Here is a 20,860-nt window from a genome sequence, read left to right as displayed (position 1 = left end):
GTTTGCCCCCGCTCCCTGCCCTCCTTCCAGCCTCAGCAGTGCCAGCGCCCCCCTGCAACCTGGAGGAGTTCCAGTGTGCCTACGGCCGCTGCATCCTGGATATCTACCACTGTGACGGCGATGATGACTGCGGGGACTGGTCAGACGAGTCTGACTGCTGTGAGTGCTCTGGCCAGTGGGGAGGAGGGGAGGCCAGGCTGGAAGGAACTCCTCCAGGGGCAAGGCACAGGTGCCAGTGGGGGCAGGTGCTCAGGACAGGAGTTTCTGGATTCTCTGGTCTCTAGGGCAGAGTTAGAGGACTGGGGTGCTGGGAGGGGCAGGAGTTGGGCTTTCTGGTCTACCTTGGGACACTGTGTGCACAGACTAGCTAGAGACAGAAGATGTTTGTTTCCCCAGCCTCCCACCAGCCCTGCCGCTCTGGGGAGTTCATGTGTGACAGTGGCCTGTGCATCAATGCAGGCTGGCGCTGCGATGGCGACGCGGACTGTGATGACCAGTCTGATGAGCGCAACTGCAGTGAGTGGAAAAATGGCTCCAAAGCCTGAGGGGAGTGTTGTGGAATCATAGAGGGCATTACCAATAAAGTTTGAAGACATACTGGATGGCGTGTAGGGTTGTATAAGTTGTGCACTGCAGTGGCAAAGGGATGTTAGTCACATAATAGATGTCCCTTTTATAGCAGTAAAATGCTCTGAGGAAGGGGCACCTTTTTTTCTGATTCACACAAAGATGCCACATAGACCACCTCTTGACACATGTGTCAAGAAGAGTGACATGGGTACTGATAGAAAGTGCAGCTCAGCTGTGAGTGGAAGGGTGAAGCTTGAGGCCACCCTTTCATTAGGCCTTTGCTTCGCCCAGCCACCTCCATGTGTACAGCGGAACAGTTCCGCTGTCGGTCAGGCCGCTGCGTCCGCCTGTCCTGGCGCTGTGATGGGGAGGACGACTGTGCGGACAACAGCGATGAAGAGAACTGCGAGAACACAGGTGGAGTCTCCCAGGGGGCCCCAGATCCCCTAACCTACAGATGGTGGCAGGGGGTGGGGGTCAAGGCTGTCACTCCAGCTCTCCAGGTAGGCCAAGATGATGCTTCATTCAGATCCTTCCCGTGGCCTGGAGTTTTCCTGCCCTTGCAAGTGACCGTGTCGCCTCTGGGTGCACCATTGACTACGGCCGCTCATGTACTAACTCACACAGCCAGTACCTTCCACCCTGGCCGAGTGCAGGGGGACCGGCTCTCCCCTGACACCCCGACGCCCGCTCCCCTGCCACATCTAGCACTGCATATGTGTGTGCATTTTATTATTCTGTCCCACATCCCTCATCCACTGTGGTGTCCTGGGGGGTGGGAATGCAGACGTCCAGCCTGTCTTGTCTGAGCTGTTTCCTGCCGTGGACCCCAACCCTCCCTCCTTGATGTCATCTGTCTCTAGCTCACCTTAGAAAATGACAGGCTTCCATCCCTTGTTGACCTAAGCCCTGACCCTCCCTTCCTCCCTCCTTCTCCCCCCTCTCTCTCCAGGAAGCCCTCAGTGTGCCTCCGACCAGTTCCTGTGTTGGAATGGGCGCTGCATTGGGCAGAGGAAGCTGTGTAACGGGGTCAATGACTGTGGTGACAACAGCGACGAAAGCCCACAGCAGAACTGCCGTGAGTGTCCCTGGTGGGCGGTCCTGGCCTGTGGTTTGTGGTTGAACCCCACCCATAAGGTTCAAAGGGAATCCTCCCTAGGGACTCTTGCACTTTGGGAGCTGTTCTTCATGGTCCAGGTGGAATGCCAAGTTGGCCGTCCGGGGGAGGATTCTGGGCTCAACTCCCAACTTTGGCTTGGCTGGCACAGGGCCCCGGACGGGTGAGGAGAACTGCAATGTTAACAACGGTGGCTGCTCCCAGAAGTGCCAGATGGTGCGGGGGGCAGTGCAGTGTACCTGCCACACAGGCTACCGGCTCACAGAGGACGGGCGCACGTGCCATGGTGAGCTGGTGTGGAACAGAGTCAGTATGCTGGGCAGGGACAGCAGATAGACAGCCTGTTTTAAGGGTCAGGCATTAGATGGATGTGACCTTATATTATTATCACAATAACCCTAGAAAGTGGAGATCATCCCTCTCATTTCACAGATGGGGAAATGGAATCTCAGAGAGATTAAGTAACTTACCAAAGGCTGCACAGCTAGTGAATAGCAAAGGTGGAATTCCAGCCCAGGTTTGCGTGGCCTCAGAGCCTTTAATGGCTTATTACACAGCTTTCCCTGGAAAGTAGATGGGAATGTGGGGAAAAAAAACAGCTAGGCAGCCTGGGAATTGGGGCAGGAGGATGGCAGAAGGGGACCTCCTGACCCTGCCTGGCATTTGCAGATGTGAATGAGTGTGCTGAGGAGGGGTACTGCAGCCAGGGATGCACCAACAGTGAAGGAGCTTTCCAGTGCTGGTGTGAAGCAGGCTATGAACTACGGCCCGACCGGCGTAGCTGCAAGGCTCTGGGTAAGGGGTGTTTGTATTTGGCTGGGTGAGCATGGGGGGACTGAGCATGGAGAAGTGCCATGTAGACAGGCATAGTGGCACATACCTTCAATCCCAATGACTTGGGAGGCTGAGGCAGGAGGACTGAAAGTTCCAGGGCAGTCTCAGAAACTTAGTGAGACCTGCCTCAAAATAAAATTAAAAGGTCTGGGATACAGCTTAGGTGATAAAGCACCCCTGGGTTCAATTCCCAGTATGAGAGAGAGAGAGACAGACAGACAGAGAGACAGACAGACACTGAGACTTCAAGTGCTCTGGAGCTCAGGGATTTGCTGAGAGGTGGAAAGATTGGGGTAGGAGAAGTTTCCACTCTTCTAGGATAGACGCCAGCAGCTTGAGGCATGCTTTAGTGGGCAAGGGGCCCCATCTGACAGTTGAGGACTTGGGGGAACATGTTGATGAGTATGTGGTAGCTCTGAAGCCCAACTCTGTTTCTATACTGTGTCCCAGGGCCAGAGCCTGTGCTGCTGTTCGCCAATCGCATCGACATCCGGCAGGTGCTGCCACACCGCTCTGAGTACACCCTGCTACTCAACAACCTGGAGAATGCCATTGCCCTTGACTTCCATCACCGGCGCGAGCTTGTCTTCTGGTCCGATGTCACCCTGGACCGGATCCTCCGAGCTAACCTCAATGGCAGCAACGTGGAAGAGGTTGTGTCTACAGGACTAGAAAGCCCAGGTAGGCAACAAGGCTCCCTAGAGAGGGACAGGGCCACACTGTCTGCAAAGCTATAGCAGAAGGGGCAGGATGGTGTTTGCAAACCTTCTGCAGCTGAGCATCTCTTCCTCTCAGTGAAGTGTTGGGTAGAACTCTGACACAGAAAATATTTGTTTATATATATATAATAAGTTCATAGGTTTAGATATAACATTTGGTGAATGTCATAACTGGAATTAGAGACTTGCGGACAGTTACAGTTCTCTATCAGCTTCAGCTCACTTGTAAGTTTTGTTTTGATTGCTTAGTATCAAGATTATTCTGATTGGTTCAGATAAGTATACCAAATGTTTTATAGATTTAAAAAATAGCAACATCTTACTTGGCAGTCTCAGGCTATTCTACTAAGTAGGTGAAGTGAGTTAGAATTTGGTATTGGGGGCTCAGGCTGTAGCTCAGTGGTAGAGCGAGCGCTTGCCTACCATGCAACAAGGCCCTGAGTTCAATCTCTAGCACTGCAAAGGAGAAATGGAAAGAAAGAAAAGAAGGAAGAAAGGAAGGATTTGGTTAAGAGCAGAGTTGACTCAAATGCTTTGGGAACTTCTGAAATGCCTCTACAAAACCTTAGGTGTCAATTTGCAAACCCGACCTTGATGCCAGTAGGGAGAACTGGGGGTGGGTCAGGAGCCAGAATTCAGCAAATGGCATGTGATTGACGTTGCACCGTGCCTTGACTTCTCTGTGCCTCAGTTTCCTCATCTTCATGGGAATCATAGTACCTAATTCATAGATTTGTGATGATTAAATGAGTTATCATGTGCAAGATTCTTACAGTAGTGCTTAGCCCCGGAAACTGCTTTAGTTTCTCTTGTTACTAAGGCACACAGGAGCCCCTGCAGAATCCCTGAAACTTTTCTACTTTTTCCACCAGGGGGTCTGGCTGTGGATTGGGTCCATGACAAACTTTATTGGACTGACTCAGGGACATCAAGGATCGAGGTGGCCAACCTGGATGGGGCCCACAGAAAGGTGCTACTGTGGCAGAACCTTGAGAAGCCCCGGGCCATTGCCTTGCACCCCATGGAGGGGTGAGTAGGTTGGGTCTCAGGCTTCCAAATCCCTCTTGCAACCTGTAGGGGCAGTTCTCAGGACACTTGACCAGTCTTCACGGGTGTCTCCTCAGAGTGTGGTGTGCATCTAGACACTCCCAAGTCTATAAACCGGCTCTGCAACAGCTGGCCATGTGGCCTTGGGGTTGTTAATCTCTTTCTGCTCCCTTTATTCATTTCCAAACTGATTATTAAGGAAAAATAAATTCTGCTTCATAGTTGTGTGAAGATTAAATGAGAGAGGCATTTTAAATATAATACAACATACATGTTAGGTAAGTTTTTAAGTCATTAGTTTTTTTATTATTAGCTCATAGGGTTGAGCCAATTATTATAATAAAAAAATTTATTAATTTAAAATACCTAAAAAGCTAACAGAAAAAAAATCTCATGAATCAAAGCCTCTAAAAATGGAAGTTCCTAGCTTCTGGCTTTTTTTTTTTTTCTTCAAGCTTCTCTTTTATTTATTAACTTTATTTGTTTGTTTATTTATTTTTTAACATGGTGCCAAGGATTGAACCCAGTGCCTCACATGTGCTAGGCAAGTGCTCTACCACTGAACAACAACCCCAGCTCTGGCTTTTAAAACTTCAATGCCATCAACTGAAGAGATGTCTTATAAGATCCTTCAGTTTCATGTTAACTGTTGTAGAAACTCTGTTTGTGCTGTGCATGGTGGCACACACCTGGAATCTGAGCTATTCCGAGCTACTCAGGAGGTTAAATCAGATGGTTCACAAGTTTGAGGACTTCCTGGACAATTTAGTAAGCTCTGTCTCAAAAAAAAAAAAAATAAGGGGCTATGGCTCAGTGGTAGCGCACTTGCCTGGCATGAGTGAGGCACTGGGTTGATTCTCAGCACTGCATATAAATAAATAAAATAAAGGTCTATCAACAACTAAAAAAAATTAATAAATAAAAATTAAAAATAAACCAATATTAAGTGGTGGTACACACTTGTAATCCCAGTGAGTCAGGAGGCTGAGACAGGAGGATTGCAAGTTCAAGGGCAAACTTAGCAACTTAGCAAGGTTAGTGAGACCCTGAATTAAAATTTAAAAATTAAAAGGGCTGGGGATATAGCTCAGTGGTAAAACATCCTGGATTCAACTCCAATTAATTAATTAATCAAATCAAATAAAAACAGGTAGCTCAGTTGGTAGAGCACTTGCCTATAGTATGTATGAGGTTCTGGGTTCTACCATCAGTGCCAAGGGCCGGGTGCCGTGGTGCATGCCTGTAATCCCAGTGGTTCAGGAGGCTGAGATAGGAGGATTGCAAGTTCAAAGCCAGCCTCAGCAATTTAGCAAGGCCTTAAGCAACTTATTGAGACGCTGTCTCTAAATAAAATATAAAAAGACTGGGGATGTGACTTAGTAGTTAAGCACTCCTGAGTTGAATCCCCAGTACCAAAAAAAGAAAGAAAAAAATCACCAGTGCCTTCTAAAATGTAAAGAAAAAGAAAAAAAGAAACAAACTGGGCATGTAGATGTATATAAAATACAACGGCAGTGAAAGAAACTGTGAGAAAGATGAAAGTACCTGTCCTAACTGATATTACACTATATTGTCAATTCCATAAGCTTTGGGACTTTGACTTACATTGACCTATCACTGGTATATCTCAGCCTAAGATAGAACTGTCTTTTTTTTTTTTTTTGTCTAGAAACATTTAAATTAGAATATTTAAAAAATACTCTCTGGACAAACAGCTGGAGTCCCTGGGTTAAATAGCTAGAAGCCTCTGTCTGATTATTAACCTGTTTACTACCGATCCATTCTCTGCTGCCCACCTCTCAATTTCTTCTCTTCTTCCCAGTACCATTTACTGGACAGACTGGGGCAACACCCCTCGCATTGAGGCCTCCAGCATGGATGGCTCTGGACGTCGCATCATTGCAGATACCCATCTTTTCTGGCCCAATGGCCTCACCATTGACTATGCTGGGCGCCGCATGTACTGGGTAGATGCTAAACACCACGTCATTGAGAGGGCCAACCTGGATGGGAGTCATCGCAAGGCTGTCATTAGCCAGGGTGAGACCCTTCCCCACTCTCCTTCATCTCTCATGCTTTCCCCTATCCCTGCCTCCCGGAGCCTTGGCAGAGGGTGAGATTTGTACAGTTGCCAGGCTTGGGCCCAGGGCCATGCAAGACCATGTCTGGACTGAGGTCTTTCTGGACTTTCCCCAGGCCTCCCTCATCCCTTCGCCATCACAGTGTTTGAAGACAGCCTGTATTGGACAGACTGGCACACCAAGAGCATCAATAGTGCTAATAAGTTTACTGGGAAGAACCAAGAAATCATTCGCAACAAGCTGCATTTCCCTATGGACATTCATACCTTACACCCACAACGCCAGCCTGCAGGTAAAAACCTTCACAACAGGTGAGGCAAAATAGCCTCATGGATGATGTGGCTGCTGGAGCCTCTGAGAAATTTCTTGTAATTTGCAATTTTTGCCGGTTTTTCTGATGGGAGGAGGCGGGGACATTCAGGGCTGGCATTAACACGGGCTCATTCCTCCCTCTGCTGGACACTTAGGGTAGTACAACATCAAAACTCACCAGACTCATTGGCTTCAGTGTTCCATTTAATTCATGCAAACATTTACAGGGCCTCTCCTCTGTGTCAGGTACTCACTGTGCTAGCTGCTGGGGCAGATATAAAAAGCAATAAGACATAATTCTTCCCTCTGGGGAGTTTACAGCCTACTCTCTGGCCTGATGGGGGTATGTTTGGAAATGGTTAGTCTTAACGGGACCCTTTGCTCTGGGTTCTTTGAACAGGGAAAAACCGATGTGGAGACAACAATGGAGGCTGCACCCACCTGTGTCTTCCCAGTGCCCAGAACTACACCTGTGCCTGCCCTACTGGCTTCCGCAAAATCAGCAGCCATGCCTGTGCCCAGAGTAAGTGGGTCTGGAACACCAGCCACAGAGGAAGTGCCTTGTGCGGGTGGGTGGAAGGAAAAAGACACGTGTTGGAGGGATATCCTGTCAGAGGAAGAGCCAGTCTCCTCAATAGCCACTGGAGAGGAAGAACTTAAGAGGCTGGGGGATCCTATATCAAAACTGAGGACTGAGGGCCCAGCAGTAGTTGCCAAAGGCTCAGTGACACCACCCAGTCGAGTATGAACACCTGCAACCAGGCTTATATTTAATTTCACCAGGTAGGATGCCTCATCTCTAGGCAGAAAGAGGGTTTTAGGCTCTTCTAGAAAGCAGGGGAATGATTTCCAGACTCTTTATTTTTAGCCTTATCCCCAAAAGAAAGTTTTGAAACTTTCTTTCAGTGTTTAGATCAGGGAGCCAAAATTAGAACACTCAGAGGTTTCATTTCAGACACACTGATTGAGAACCTAGTGTTGTGCAATGCATTTTGCCCTTGCATTCTTCTTGCTCATCTCTTCCTCTGTTATCTTAGTAAGAAGCAAAATGCTTCCCCAAACACTTTTCTTTGAGGGTTTCCCAGAGCTTGGAAGAAAAAAGATGGTAAAGTTGGGTTTTAGTTTTTTTTTTTTTTTTTTGGGGGGGGTTCTTTTTTTCTTTTTTATTTTTTTGCAGTGCTGGGGGTTGAACCCAGGCCTTAGATGGTAAAATTAGGGAGGAAGTGTTTTATGGGCAGAAAAGTATATATTTGAGAATCTGTGGGTTCCACAATTGCAGATTCAACCAACTTTGAATATATGTATTTAATGTATATGTGTGTGTATACATATATGTGTGTGTGTGTATATATGTATATACATGCAGGTACATATTATATATGTATAAATTGTGTCTGTACAGACTTTTTATCATTCTTCCTTAAACAATAAGTGTGACAACTATTAACATAGAATATGTTTTGCATTTGGAATCTCCAGCATCAAATCAATAGTAAAAATATTGAATTAGGTATTTTAAGTTATCTAGAGATGATTTAAAGTATATGAAAGAGCCAGGCATGGTGGTACACACCTGTCATCCCAGCAACTCAGGAGGCTGAGGCAGGAAGATTGCAATTTTGAGTCTACCCACAGTAACTTAGGGAGGCCCTAAGCAACTTAGCAAGACCCTGTCTCAAAATTTAAAACAATAAAAATAAAAAGGGCTGGGAATGGAGCTCGTGGTAAAGTGCCCCTGGGTTCAATCCCAAGTACCAACAACAAAAACCAAAACCAAACAAACAAAAAAACCTGAAACTAAAGTATATGGAAGGATATGTGCAGGTATATACAAATACAATGCCATGTTATAAAAGGGACTTGCAAATTTTTGTGTCTGTGGTGTCTTGGAACCAATGTCCTGCAGATACCAAGGGATGATTGTACTGGGAAAATATTCAGACAGACCAGAGTAAGGGTAGAAGATGGAGAAGAGTCTGCTGGGAAAACACTGTAGAGAACAGTGGGCAGCTCTTCCTCTGGAGTGGAACTGAGCCCTGCTCTGCTGTCTGTTGCTGTCAGATTCTAGGCAAGTTACTTGGTCTCGGTTAACTGAAGAGATGCTCATCTAGAAAATGAGAACAAGAATAACATGTACCACAAAGGGTTGGTGTGTCTGCCTGTCTCACCTGATTAAGTCCTTCAAGGACAAAAATATGCCTCAAATCTTTCCTGAGCATTAAGCTCAATGCCTGGGAAGGAAGGTGCTCAGTGAATATTGGCTAAAACTGTGATGAGAACAGCTAGAGGAAGGATCTAGATGATAGAGGAGAATCAGAGCCCCCAAAACAGTGGAAGCAGAGCAGCAGAGCCGGCTGTTGGCAGTAATCCAGCCAGGCACTGGAAGAGACCTGGCAAAGTCAGAAGAGAGAAAAACTTAGACGAAGCTAACAGACACGTAAACAACATGTACTTCTGGGCCCTGGGTAGAGTCTGTTTCCATTGGATTCTAAGACTGATTCTGCCCAGTGCTCAAGGGGACCTGTAGTGTGAAGAGTAGGGGGCAAAGGGCACCAGATCCCAGGAAGTGTGATTGACCAGGTGTCACGCAGGTGAGCGTCTGTGTCTGTCACTGTTACTGGATTTAGAGCATTAAAAGAAGACCCCTCTCGGCCTTTGATCAGGTCTTGACAAGTTCCTGCTTTTTGCCCGAAGGATGGACATCCGTCGGATCAGCTTTGACACAGAGGACCTTTCCGACGATGTCATCCCACTGGCTGACGTGCGCAGTGCTGTGGCCCTTGACTGGGACTCCCGGGATGACCATGTGTACTGGACAGATGTCAGCACTGATACCATCAGCAGGGCTAAGTGGGATGGAACGGGACAGGAGGTAGGTCCCAGCATGGACCCAGGCTCTCAGGGAAGGCAGAAATTATGGGGAAGAATCCATCCTTTCCAGGGTAAGGGCTTCCCATACCTTGAGAATTTGTGGAGTTTGGGCTCTAGAGCTGGAGTGAAAATACCATTGGCGACACAATTTTGCTTCCTGCATAGGTGGTAGTGGATACCAGTTTGGAGAGCCCTGCAGGCCTGGCCATTGATTGGGTCACCAACAAGCTATATTGGACAGATGCAGGTATGTAAAAGGGGACCTATGGTCTGGCTGCCTGGGGCTCCTCTTATATAAAACCTTGGACTCAGGTAAAAGAGCCCAGTGCCTCTCCTGGACTGTGTCTCTCTTGACCTGAAGTCCTTGGTAGGCAGAAGGGATAGGGCTGCTATAGAGTTAAAGCCAGAAGCTCACATCTGAGGTTAGACATTTGTTAGGCAAATGGCAACTATATGCATGATGTAATTGATGCTTGGAAATGTTTTAAAGCATTTCAGATGATGAACCAATGCCCTGTAGTTTTCTTTTCATCATTGTCTGGATAAAACCATTTCAGGTGGGTATGAGAGGCAAAAGGAATGCCTTAAACCAATGCTACTCAAACTGTGGTCCCTGGACCAGCAGCATCAGCATCCCTTAGGAAGTTGTTAGACATGTGTATTCTGGGGCCTCACCCCATACTTACTGAATCAGAATCTTTGGGGATTGGATTCAGGAATTAGATTAAATTAGATTAGATTCTGTAATTTAACAAGCTTTCCTAATTCTTAGGCATACTAAAGCTGGAGAATCATTGCCTCAAATTATAAGACAGAGTTGGTTGCCTAGGTTTAGAAGTCTTGGTTTTCTTTTCTTTTTTTAATTTTTAAAAATTTGTTCTACTTAGTTATACATGACAGCAGAATCCATTTCAACTTGAAGTCTTGCTTTTCTAAGAAATGAAACTGATCACTTTCTTGAATTTCTTATCACAGTTTAATTCACTAAACATGTTTTGTGCATCTATCACAAAATATTTATTGAGCATCTCTTGCATGCCTGCTGTCTGCTAGGAATGGAGGATAAGGTGAATGAACAAGACTAGAGTTCATATCTTTGCCCTTACTTCTTGGTAGGTACAGACCGGATTGAAGTAGCCAACACAGATGGCAGCATGAGGACAGTACTCATCTGGGAGAACCTTGATCGTCCTCGAGACATCGTGGTAGAACCCATGGGCGGGTGAGTGCTGCCACTTAGGAGCTCCATTCTCCCCAAGATCTGAGTACTGGAGGGGAGTCTGTTGATTAGGGAGAGAAGCCAGATTTTGGGCATATCAAAGATGCAAGGGTAGGGGCTGAGGTTATGGCTCAGTGGTAGAGCACTCATCTAGCACGTGCAAGGCCCTGGGTTTGATCCTTAGCACCACATAAAAATGAATAAAATAAAGGTATTATGTCCAACTACTTCTAAAAAATAAATATTAAAAAAAAAAAGATGGGGCTGGGGATGTGGCTCAACCGGTAGCGCGCTCGCCTGGCATGCGTGCTGCCCGGGTTCGATTCTCAGCACCGCATATAAACAAAGATGTTGCCAAAAACTAAAAAATAAAAAAATATTTAAAAATCCTCTCTTTCTCCTCTCTCTCTCTCTCTCTTTTAAAAAAAGAAAAAAAAAAAGATGCAAGGGCAGCTGTAGAAACCACAGAAGGCAGTGACAACCTTGTCTCTTGTCTGGACAAGGAAACGGTTGGTTTTTTTTTAATATTTTTTATAGTAGATGGACACAATACCTTTATTTTACTTTTATGTAGTGCTGAGGACCAAACTTAGTGCCTCACATGTGCTAGGCAAGCACTCTACCACCTGAGCTACAACCCCAGCCTTGGACAAGGAAACTTTAAAAACTTTCTTTATTTTTTGTAATTATAAAAAAAATACTTTGTTTGCTTACAAAAGTAACTTGTTGTCAAGGAAAATTAAATCATAGAGAGTGAAAATTCTCTATCATCTCACTGTGTAGCAACAACCACTGTTAACAGTGTGGGATATTTTTTCCAGATTTTCTTCTAAATGTATATAAATACTTGGCGGTGGTGGTGGTTTTGGTTTTTTAAATATGGCATACTGTTTTTGGACTTGGGTATTTTTGTTTGTTTGTTTTTTACTTGGTTGAGCTATATATTTTGTATATATTTCCTTTTAAGTATATAGTTCTATCTTGTTCTTCATGGTTATATAGAATTTGGTTAAAATTATATACCATAATTACTTAGCCCACCCAATCAAGAAAGTGTTTCTTAATCCCTCTCCTCCCCTCCCTTTTCTTTATTCCTGAGTAGGCCTCATTTGCTGTATACTCTTGAGCCATGGGGCTCTGCCTTTCAATAGTGATAGAAGATACAAAGACCTCTGGGGACAGCTCTGATCCCAGAACTGGGCTGGGCAGTGAGGCAGGAGGCTGGGGCAGCTATTGTTGACAGAAACCCCTAAAACCCTGAATATCCTGGATTCCCACTGGATTTTTTTTTTAAATATTTTTTTAGTTGTAGCTGGACACAGTATATTTATTTTTATGTGGTGCTGAGGATTGAACCCAGTGCCTCACATGTGCCAGCAGGCACTCTACTACTGAGCTATAGCCCTAGCCTCCCCCTGGATATTAACTAGAAAGCTTGTAAGACATGCCTTGCCTATGCCCAGGTACATGTATTGGACTGACTGGGGTGCAAGTCCCAAGATTGAACGAGCTGGCATGGATGCCTCCAACCGCCAAGTCATCATCTCTTCTAATCTGACCTGGCCCAATGGATTAGCTATTGACTATGGGTCCCAGCGGCTGTACTGGGCTGATGCTGGCATGAAGACAATTGAATTTGCTGGACTGGATGGCAGCAAGAGGAAGGTAAGGGTGTCAGTAAGGCCTCTTTCCACAGCCCCAACAGCCTCCAGGACAGACTCCCTGGCTGGCAGCTCAAAGGAGCTAGGTAGGGGGACCTTGAGGTAATGAGATGAGCGTGGAGCATGTGCTGTTTCTCTGAAGCTGTGGCCACCCTCCAGAACTGGAGTAGGGGTGGGGACTGCTGGTTGATGGTGAAAGCAAACTAGGGATTTGTGTGTTTTGTGGGCTGGGGGTATAAATACACAGGCCTTCCTAATACCCATCATAGCTAACACTAATTAGTCACCAGTTGCACACCAGGCCCATGATTGATCTCTGTTTGGTTTTTGATATCATTTATTTTGTTATAATTCCTGACCTTCAGAAAAATGGCAAGAATAATAAAAAAATATATAAATAACCAAATTTTGCCACATTTCTTACACTCTTATTTTCTTTCACTTGCATGCATGCACTTTTTTCTGAATCATCTGTGATTAAATTGAAGATATCCTGCTTTTGATCCCAAAATTTCCCAGTGCATATTTCCTAAGAACAAGGACTATGTGTTACATAGCCATGGTAAAATTATCAAAATTGGGAAATTTAACATTAATATAATATTAATATATATTAATTTTGATAATAGCCATGGTAAAATTATCAAAATTGGGAAATTTAACATTAATATTGCTGTATACTCCATAATCCATGTTCAGTTTTACTATCAATTTCCCAATAATGTTCATTTTTCTCCCCCTCCTTTTTTTCCCTCCGGAATCCAATCCAGGATCACTTATTGTATTTAGTATTTAGCATCTTGTCTCTTTAATCTCTAATTTTGGAATACTTCCTTAGCCTTTTTTTTTTTTTTAAACTGGGACTGAAACCAGGGTTGCTTAACCATTGAACCACATCCCCAGACCTTTTTTGTATTTTATTTAGAGACAGTATTTTATATTTTATTTTGAGTTACTTAGGACCTCACTAAGTTGCTGAGGCTGGCCTTGAACTTACAATCTTACCTCAGCCTCCTGAGCTTCTGGTATTACAGATTACAGGCACCACCATGCTCTGTCTTTTTTGACCTCTGCTTGCTTGCCTGCTTTTTTTTTTTTTAATATTTTTTAGTTGTCAGTGGATTTTTATTTATATGTGGTGTTGAGAATTTAATCCAGTGCCTCATACATGCTAGGCAAGCACTCTACCACCAAGCTACAATCCCAGCCCCTCTTTCTTTCTCTCTTTCTTTCTTTGTGGTACTGGGGATTGAATTTAGGGCCTTTTGCATTTTAGGCAAGATCACGATCATTAAAGTATATCTCCAACCCATTCTTTGCATTTTTAAAGTGTAAAAGCCAATTATTTTGCAGAATACTCCTTGATTGAGTTTGTCTGATGTTTCCTTCTGATTGGATTCAGATTATGCATTTGGGGCAGGAATACTACATTTAGTGGAGTCATGTCCTAAGTTCTGTATGTGTCTCACCAGTAGGCACAGATGTAGGCTTGTCCCATTATCCTGATGTCTATTTTATTGCATGGTTAAGGGGGTGTTCACTGTAAAGTCTCTATTTTTCCTTTGATTATATAAGCAATACTTGATCTTTTAAAATCATCACAAGATAATTGGAGCCATGCATGGTTATGGTTGTTATCACAGATTGGTAGATCAAGGTGCAGAGAGATTATGTAACTCTCTCTTAGTCAAGATCACACAGTAAATGGTAGTGGCAGAGCTGCATTTGACTCCATGCCCACCTCTTGACTGCTGCTCTGTAATGTCAGACCTTGTTGGGGATGACACAAGTGCTGGGTTCCTGGTAGGTGCTGATTGGAAGCCAGCTCCCCCATCCTTTTGGGCTGACTCTCTATGGAGAGCGCATCTATTGGACTGACTGGCAGACCAAGAGTATACAGAGTGCCGACCGGTTGACTGGGCTGGACCGGGAGACCCTGCAGGAGAACCTGGAGAATCTCATGGACATCCATGTCTTCCACCGCAGGCGGCCTCCAGGTGAGCAGCCCTTAGTCTGCCATAACTTCTCCTCAGCCCTATTATACCCTGGCCAGCCCCACTGACCTCCCTCCTCCCTATCCAGTGATCACACCATGTGCTATGGAGAATGGAGGCTGCAGCCACCTATGTCTCCGGTCCCCAAGTCCAAGTGGCTTCAGCTGTACCTGCCCTACAGGCATCAACCTGCTTCCTGATGGCAAGACCTGTTCACCAGGTGAGTAAAACCATAACATCTGGGATGGAAAATGGCTTTCTTCCCTGCAGATATGCTCCAATGTGGTCTAAATCCTGGTACTTCTAGAAGCTTAGGGGAGAGACAGAACTTTTAAAAGAGGAGGGAGATCCAGGGGAACACATAGACAGGGTCCCACTGCTTCTTACATACATGCATTTTAGAAAAAGATGTTCCTCTCTCAAGACTCTTTCCTTGCATCTGTTGTAAATTTGTAACATGCTGATTTGGTTAGAACAAGACACTTGACTTCCTTCTGCTCAGGTATAATAAATACAAACAAGTATCATATCTACGATATAATGATATCCTCCCTAACTCCTTTAGATATGCCACTTTTGCATGCATGACCTATGTGACAACCATAAGGGGGTGGTCCCAGAAGCAGAACCTGGCTACTGAGATGTCGGAAGTCAGGGTTTTCCCCTAGGAATGCTGCATGGTGGGCTTCATTTGAATTCGAAACTCCCAAGGAATTTGTGTGTATCAGTTATAAGCATACAAATTATAAGGTCCTCTGGGGTCTGTTTACTTCCTTTCTTAAGCTTTATGATAAAGGGTACTTCAAAGAGAGCTGCTTCTACATGATATTAGTAAAGAGATATCATTTACAAATACATGTGAGACCTAATGCTCAGTTCTTTGTGAACATGATCTCTTAATCTTTACAACCACCCTGTTATTATCCCGGTTATATATATCAGAAAACCAAGGCTTAAATAATTCCAAAACTTGCCTAGGATTGTACAACTAGAAACTAGCAGGGTCAGGGCATGAGCTTCAGTTTGTCTGACTCCAGATCCTCTTGTTGGTTTTTCTGAATGATTGTCCTCTCTCCTCTTTCCATTTGAGCAGGCATGAACAGTTTCCTCATCTTTGCCAGGAGGATAGATGTACGCATGGTCTCCCTAGACATCCCTTATTTTGCCGACGTGGTGGTGCCAATCAACATTACCATGAAGAACACCATTGCCATTGGAGTAGACCCCCAGGAAGGTCTGTGTGGCCCTTCCTTCCCACCTGGTCTTCTGACCCTGCCCTTTCTTACTGTCCTTCCTTTCCACCTCCTTTGCATCCTGCTAAGAGCCTGGGGCTGCCCAGCTGCCCCCTCCCCATAGCCCATGCTCCTGTCTCTGCAGCACTTCCTCTCTGATTGTGGAGTCACAGTTTGGGGCCCTCCTTTCTCCATCTCTTCTAAGAGTTATTCTGTTAGGATATTTCTTTGTTTCCCTTGATTTCCTCTGCTAGGGAGTGTGGGGGTCTCTGAGAGGCACTGGTGTCTCAGGGCATGGATCAGCTGTGTGAGCCATTGGGGGAGGGTGGGGCCTGGGTTGAGCCAAGCCTTCCCTTTCCAGGAAAAGTGTACTGGTCTGACAGCACACTGCACCGGATTAGCCGTGCCAGTCTGGATGGCTCACAGCACGAGGACATCATCACCACAGGTGGGCCTTCCTTCCAGCTCAGGGACCACCTGTCTGGCTACAGAGCTGGAGAAATATCCCATCTGTCTTAAAGCAGGAGCCAGTGTGATATTCTGACTTCCTGCAGGGCTGCAGACCACAGATGGGCTCGCGGTGGATGCCATTGGCCGGAAAGTGTACTGGACAGACACAGGAACAAACAGGATTGAAGTGGGCAACCTGGATGGGTCCATGCGGAAAGTGTTGGTGTGGCAGAACCTTGACAGTCCCCGGGCCATTGTTCTATACCATGAGATGGGGTGAGAGCTGACTCTTGCTCTGGGTAGCTGTATGGGCTGGCTCAGCTGGGGCTATGGACAGGGTGAGGTGGGCAGTGGAGAGCTGGAGAGCAGGCATGCCTCACAGGAACATTGTGAACTCTGAAGGTCAATGTAGACTGGCCTCTCTGGGACTGTTCCACTCCTCTGTGGCTCCTTCAGGGTGCCAGCTCAATATAGAGGTTATAAGTCTGAGCCTTGGAGTTGGAAGACTAGGATTTATATTCTTTCATCAAGTATTAGCTGTGTCACTTTGAATCTAGTACTTAACCTCTCTGATCCTCAACTTCCTTACCTGTAAAAAAAGGGATACATACTTGGTGGCCCTGTGAGGGTTAAGTGAGATAATGCCTGTGAAATACTTTGCAAAGGGTCTGACATAAAGTCTTCATGGTACACAGTGGCTGCCAGAATAATCAGCTATTATTCTTCCTCATTTAGGTTCATGTACTGGACAGACTGGGGGGAGAATGCCAAGTTAGAGCGGTCTGGAATGGATGGCTCAGATCGAACGGTGCTCATCAACAACAACCTAGGATGGCCTAATGGACTGACTGTGGACAAGGCCAGCTCCCAACTGCTGTGGGCTGATGCCCACACTGAGGTGAGAACTCTTCCCTGGTGCTTCACAGAAGCCTCGGAAGATGGAAAAGGCCTGTCCAGCATCTGCACTGAGGGTTCCCAGTTGACTGACAGCCACCTCCCACCCTCTTCCTCTCTGCAGCGAATTGAGGTCGCTGACCTAAATGGTGCCAATCGGCACACATTGGTATCACCAGTGCAGCACCCGTATGGCCTCACCCTTCTTGGCTCCTATGTCTACTGGACTGATTGGCAGACCCGTAGCATCCACCGTGCTGACAAGGGTACTGGCAGCAATGTCATCCTGGTGAGGTCCAATCTGCCAGGCCTCATGGACATCCAGGCTGTGGATAGGACGCAGGCACTGGGTGAGAAGACCCCTGGAGCTTGGGTCAGAGCCTCTGGATTTCTGGGGCTATCTCAACAGCAGAGCTATATTCAGAGCACAGAACTCCTTTATAGTCAGAGAGACAATGATCTGCCTAAGCCCCCTCCCGGAACAGGCTCTATTCCCTCTGGGTATGGCTGGTACTACAACTGCATGATGCTGTCACCTTTAAAGGACTCCTGGAGACACTCCTTCTATATCTGTCCCACCCCTGCCCTGCCAGACACCAAATCCTGTCACATAGAACAGCAAGAAGTCAGCCACAAAAAAACCTGGAATCTTTATAAGAGTTGGGCAGTATTCCAGGCTGGGTGTGAAAGCTTGTGCTTCTCTTACCAGGTTTTAACAAGTGTGGTTCGAGAAATGGCGGATGCTCTCATCTCTGCTTGCCTCGGCCTTCTGGCTTCTCCTGTGCCTGTCCCACAGGCATCCAGCTGAAGGACGATGGGAAGACCTGTGACCCATCTCCAGAGACCTACCTGCTCTTCTCCAGCCGAGGCTCTATCCGGCGTATCTCACTGGACACCAGCGACCACACAGATGTACATGTCCCTGTTCCTGAGCTCAACAACGTCATCTCCCTGGACTATGACAGTGTAGATGGGAAGGTGTATTACACAGATGTGTTTCTGGATGTTATCAGGTATGAGTAACTGAAACCTTCAGGGGTCACAGACCTGCTTCTGATCCCCAGGGGTGAAGTGACATTCTGTGTTAACGTCTAAATGGACTGAATGATTTGGCAATTTGGATAGTCAGTTCTAATTCTGACTTGTTCATTTTATAGTGTTATCATTTAGTGCAAAGTTCTAAACTTTTGTTTAATGATTATATAAATCTCAGACACTCAGGAGACTGAGGTAAGAGGGTTGCAAGTTTGAGGCCAGACAGAGTAATGTAGAAGGACCCTACGCAAACAATAAGTGAAAATGAAGATTACTATGTAGAAATATGTAAAATAAATAAACAACAATACATACACACACACAAAACAGATAAAGTTCTACCTACCACTGGGCCCTGAGGGAGCTTCAAGAACATCTAGGACTCATTGATAAGTGGGCCACATAAATAGCTAGTATGGGTATTGCAGTATAGGAGCCCTGGCCAAATGTCAAAGCTTACTGTGGTTGCAAAGTTGTTGTTTTTAATATTTTGGATTTTATTTTCATATTTTTATTTTATATTTTTATATTTTATGATGCCCTGCTATTAGTGCTAGTGATTTAACAGCTGGGAATGTGCTTGTAATCTCAGCTTTCAGGAGGCCAAGGCAGATTGCAAGTTCAAGGCCACCAGCCTGTGTAATTTATAATTTAGCAAGATCCTGTCTCAAAAAATGAAAAGGACTGGGGATGTAGCTTACTAGAGGAGTGCCCCTGGGCTCTAGGCCTAATACCACACACACACACACAAAGCCAGGTGTGGTGGCACATGCCTATAATTCCAGGGACTCTGGAGGCTGAGGTAGAAGGATCACAAGTATGAAGCCAGTCTAAGGAACTTAGCAAGACCCTATCTCTTTTTTTATATATATATATATATATATATATTTATTTTTTAGTATTTGGCGGACACAACATCTTTGTATGTGGTGCTGAGGATTGAACCCGGGCCGCACGCATGCCAGGCGAGCGTGCTACCGCTTGAGCCACATCCCCAGCCCCAAGACCCTATCTCAAAATAAAAACAGAAAGGTATGGGGATGTGGCTCAGTGGTAGAGTATCCCTGGGTTCAATCCCCAGTAAAATCTCCAATCTTTACAGCAAAAAGTATAAGAAACAAACAAACAAACAAACAAACAGTTTACCATGGCTGAGATTCTCACATGGGAACAGTGGGTAGGTATCTGCTTTTGTCTCCCTGCGTGTGTATTGGAATCTCATGCTGGGGGCAGGTGGCCTTATGCAAGAACGAAGTCCCCCAGGTGATTATAATACATTCTTCATCCTGAAGTTGAGTTCTCTCGTGTAGGGCTTTGGCAGGTTTTGACAAATCTGCCTTATAATTATCTCCTACTGATCATTGTCTTCTCTCAAAGACATGTGATGGATGACTAATCTGTCCTCTGGCAAGAGGTGAACCCTAAGGTCCGGATGTTTCCAGTTGTCAGGAAATACTCTGTCCTCCTAAGAATTCATTCATTCATTCATTCATTCTGCAGATGTTTTATTGAGCAGCTATCATGCTGGGTGCTGAGGAATGTGCTAGTAGATACTTGGTCTCTGTCTCTGTGGAGCTTACAGTCTAGTGGGGGTCCAATTATGGATAAAAGGAGTTTCAGTTATTCTTGGTCATTCTGGTCACTCATCCAACCCTGGGCTCTCCCCAAGGCGAGCAGACCTGAATGGCAACAACATGGAGACAGTGATTGGGCGTGGGCTGAAGACTACCGATGGGCTGGCAGTGGACTGGGTGGCCAGGAACCTGTACTGGACAGATACAGGCCGAAATACCATCGAGGCATCAAGGCTGGATGGCTCCTGCCGCAAAGTTCTAATCAACAACAGCCTGGATGAGCCCCGGGCCATTGCTGTTTTCCCCAGGAAGGGGTAAGTTTATGGCCAATAGAAAAGAGATCCAGGGAAGAAAGGGTCTGGTAAGAGGCCCGTGAAGAGTGCCTATATTTTAGTGGTCTTGGTGTGTCCCCATAGTCTGTCAGCTTCTGGCAGACTATGCCTTGGTAACAATGGCACTATTGTGTCTCAGGTACCTCTTCTGGACAGACTGGGGCCACATTGCCAAGATTGAACGGGCAAATCTGGATGGTTCCGACCGGAAGGTACTCATCAACACAGACCTGGGTTGGCCCAATGGCCTTACCTTGGACTATGATACCCGCAGGTAGGAATCCTGCTCCAAATAGCCTCCTGGAAATTGGGTGGAGACTGAAGTAGGGAAAATGAAAAGATGGAAAGCCCCTGGAGGGTGGGAAGAGGAAGCAGTAAGAAGAGGGAACATACTCTTAGAGCAGGGGCTACTAAAGCCAGCCCCTCAGATGGCTTGTGTCTGCCTGGTTCTTGTGTTTTTGAGGGCTTTTAACATAGTGTGTCCTCTGCCTGGACCATAAGACCCACTTCCCTGTCTATTGTATTTGTTACTCATCCAATCCTGTGGACACTGGAATTTGCAATACCTGGTCTAGATTTTTAAAAATGCTGGAGGGCAGGAAGGAGAGGGGAAAAAGGCTCTGAAGCAGTCTGTTCCCCTTCCTAAAGAAAGGAAAGGGATCAAGGTCGCCTGGAGAGTTGGCAGAGTGACCTCTTACTTTAACCTGGTAAGGGCCATGTTGACTGAACTCTCTTCTTGAAGACCATTTGTAAGAATTTGGCCTAAGATTTTTGGGTAGAGATCAAAGGGTGATCAAGTTGCCGAAGATGAGGCTGGCAGAGGCCCCTCTGAAGTCACTAGACTTTCTGTGCCTCCTAAGAACAGCCCTGGCCTCCCTACATATGAATCACCAACTTCCCTCTTTGGCTTTGGGACTT

The 20,860-nt window shown here is 45.9% G+C and overlaps 1 protein-coding gene across 1 annotated transcript in view; it reads left to right on the top strand.

Annotated features, from left to right (window-relative positions):
- Positions 1-20,860, top strand: part of Lrp4 (LDL receptor related protein 4) — a 52,063-nt gene that overhangs the window by 17,092 nt on the left and 14,111 nt on the right. The window contains exons 6-30 of the mRNA XM_048788721.1: positions 31-159; positions 397-516; positions 862-987; positions 1,523-1,648; positions 1,839-1,973; positions 2,357-2,482; positions 2,972-3,202; positions 4,113-4,269; positions 6,110-6,327; positions 6,484-6,660; positions 7,081-7,203; positions 9,344-9,552; positions 9,717-9,798; positions 10,668-10,773; positions 12,234-12,435; positions 14,239-14,428; positions 14,514-14,645; positions 15,519-15,659; positions 16,019-16,105; positions 16,212-16,383; positions 16,843-17,005; positions 17,126-17,351; positions 17,711-18,014; positions 19,706-19,924; positions 20,082-20,216. Coding sequence (XP_048644678.1) covers positions 31-159; positions 397-516; positions 862-987; positions 1,523-1,648; positions 1,839-1,973; positions 2,357-2,482; positions 2,972-3,202; positions 4,113-4,269; positions 6,110-6,327; positions 6,484-6,660; positions 7,081-7,203; positions 9,344-9,552; positions 9,717-9,798; positions 10,668-10,773; positions 12,234-12,435; positions 14,239-14,428; positions 14,514-14,645; positions 15,519-15,659; positions 16,019-16,105; positions 16,212-16,383; positions 16,843-17,005; positions 17,126-17,351; positions 17,711-18,014; positions 19,706-19,924; positions 20,082-20,216 — 4,036 coding nt within the window. The remainder of the gene's footprint in view (positions 1-30; positions 160-396; positions 517-861; positions 988-1,522; positions 1,649-1,838; positions 1,974-2,356; positions 2,483-2,971; positions 3,203-4,112; positions 4,270-6,109; positions 6,328-6,483; positions 6,661-7,080; positions 7,204-9,343; positions 9,553-9,716; positions 9,799-10,667; positions 10,774-12,233; positions 12,436-14,238; positions 14,429-14,513; positions 14,646-15,518; positions 15,660-16,018; positions 16,106-16,211; positions 16,384-16,842; positions 17,006-17,125; positions 17,352-17,710; positions 18,015-19,705; positions 19,925-20,081; positions 20,217-20,860) is intronic.

The sequence above is a fragment of the Marmota marmota genome, unplaced genomic scaffold (assembly GCF_001458135.2).
Source record: "Marmota marmota marmota unplaced genomic scaffold, marMar, whole genome shotgun sequence".
NCBI lineage: Eukaryota > Metazoa > Chordata > Mammalia > Rodentia > Sciuridae > Marmota > Marmota marmota.
This window is presented reverse-complemented; position numbering and strand designations above follow the sequence as displayed.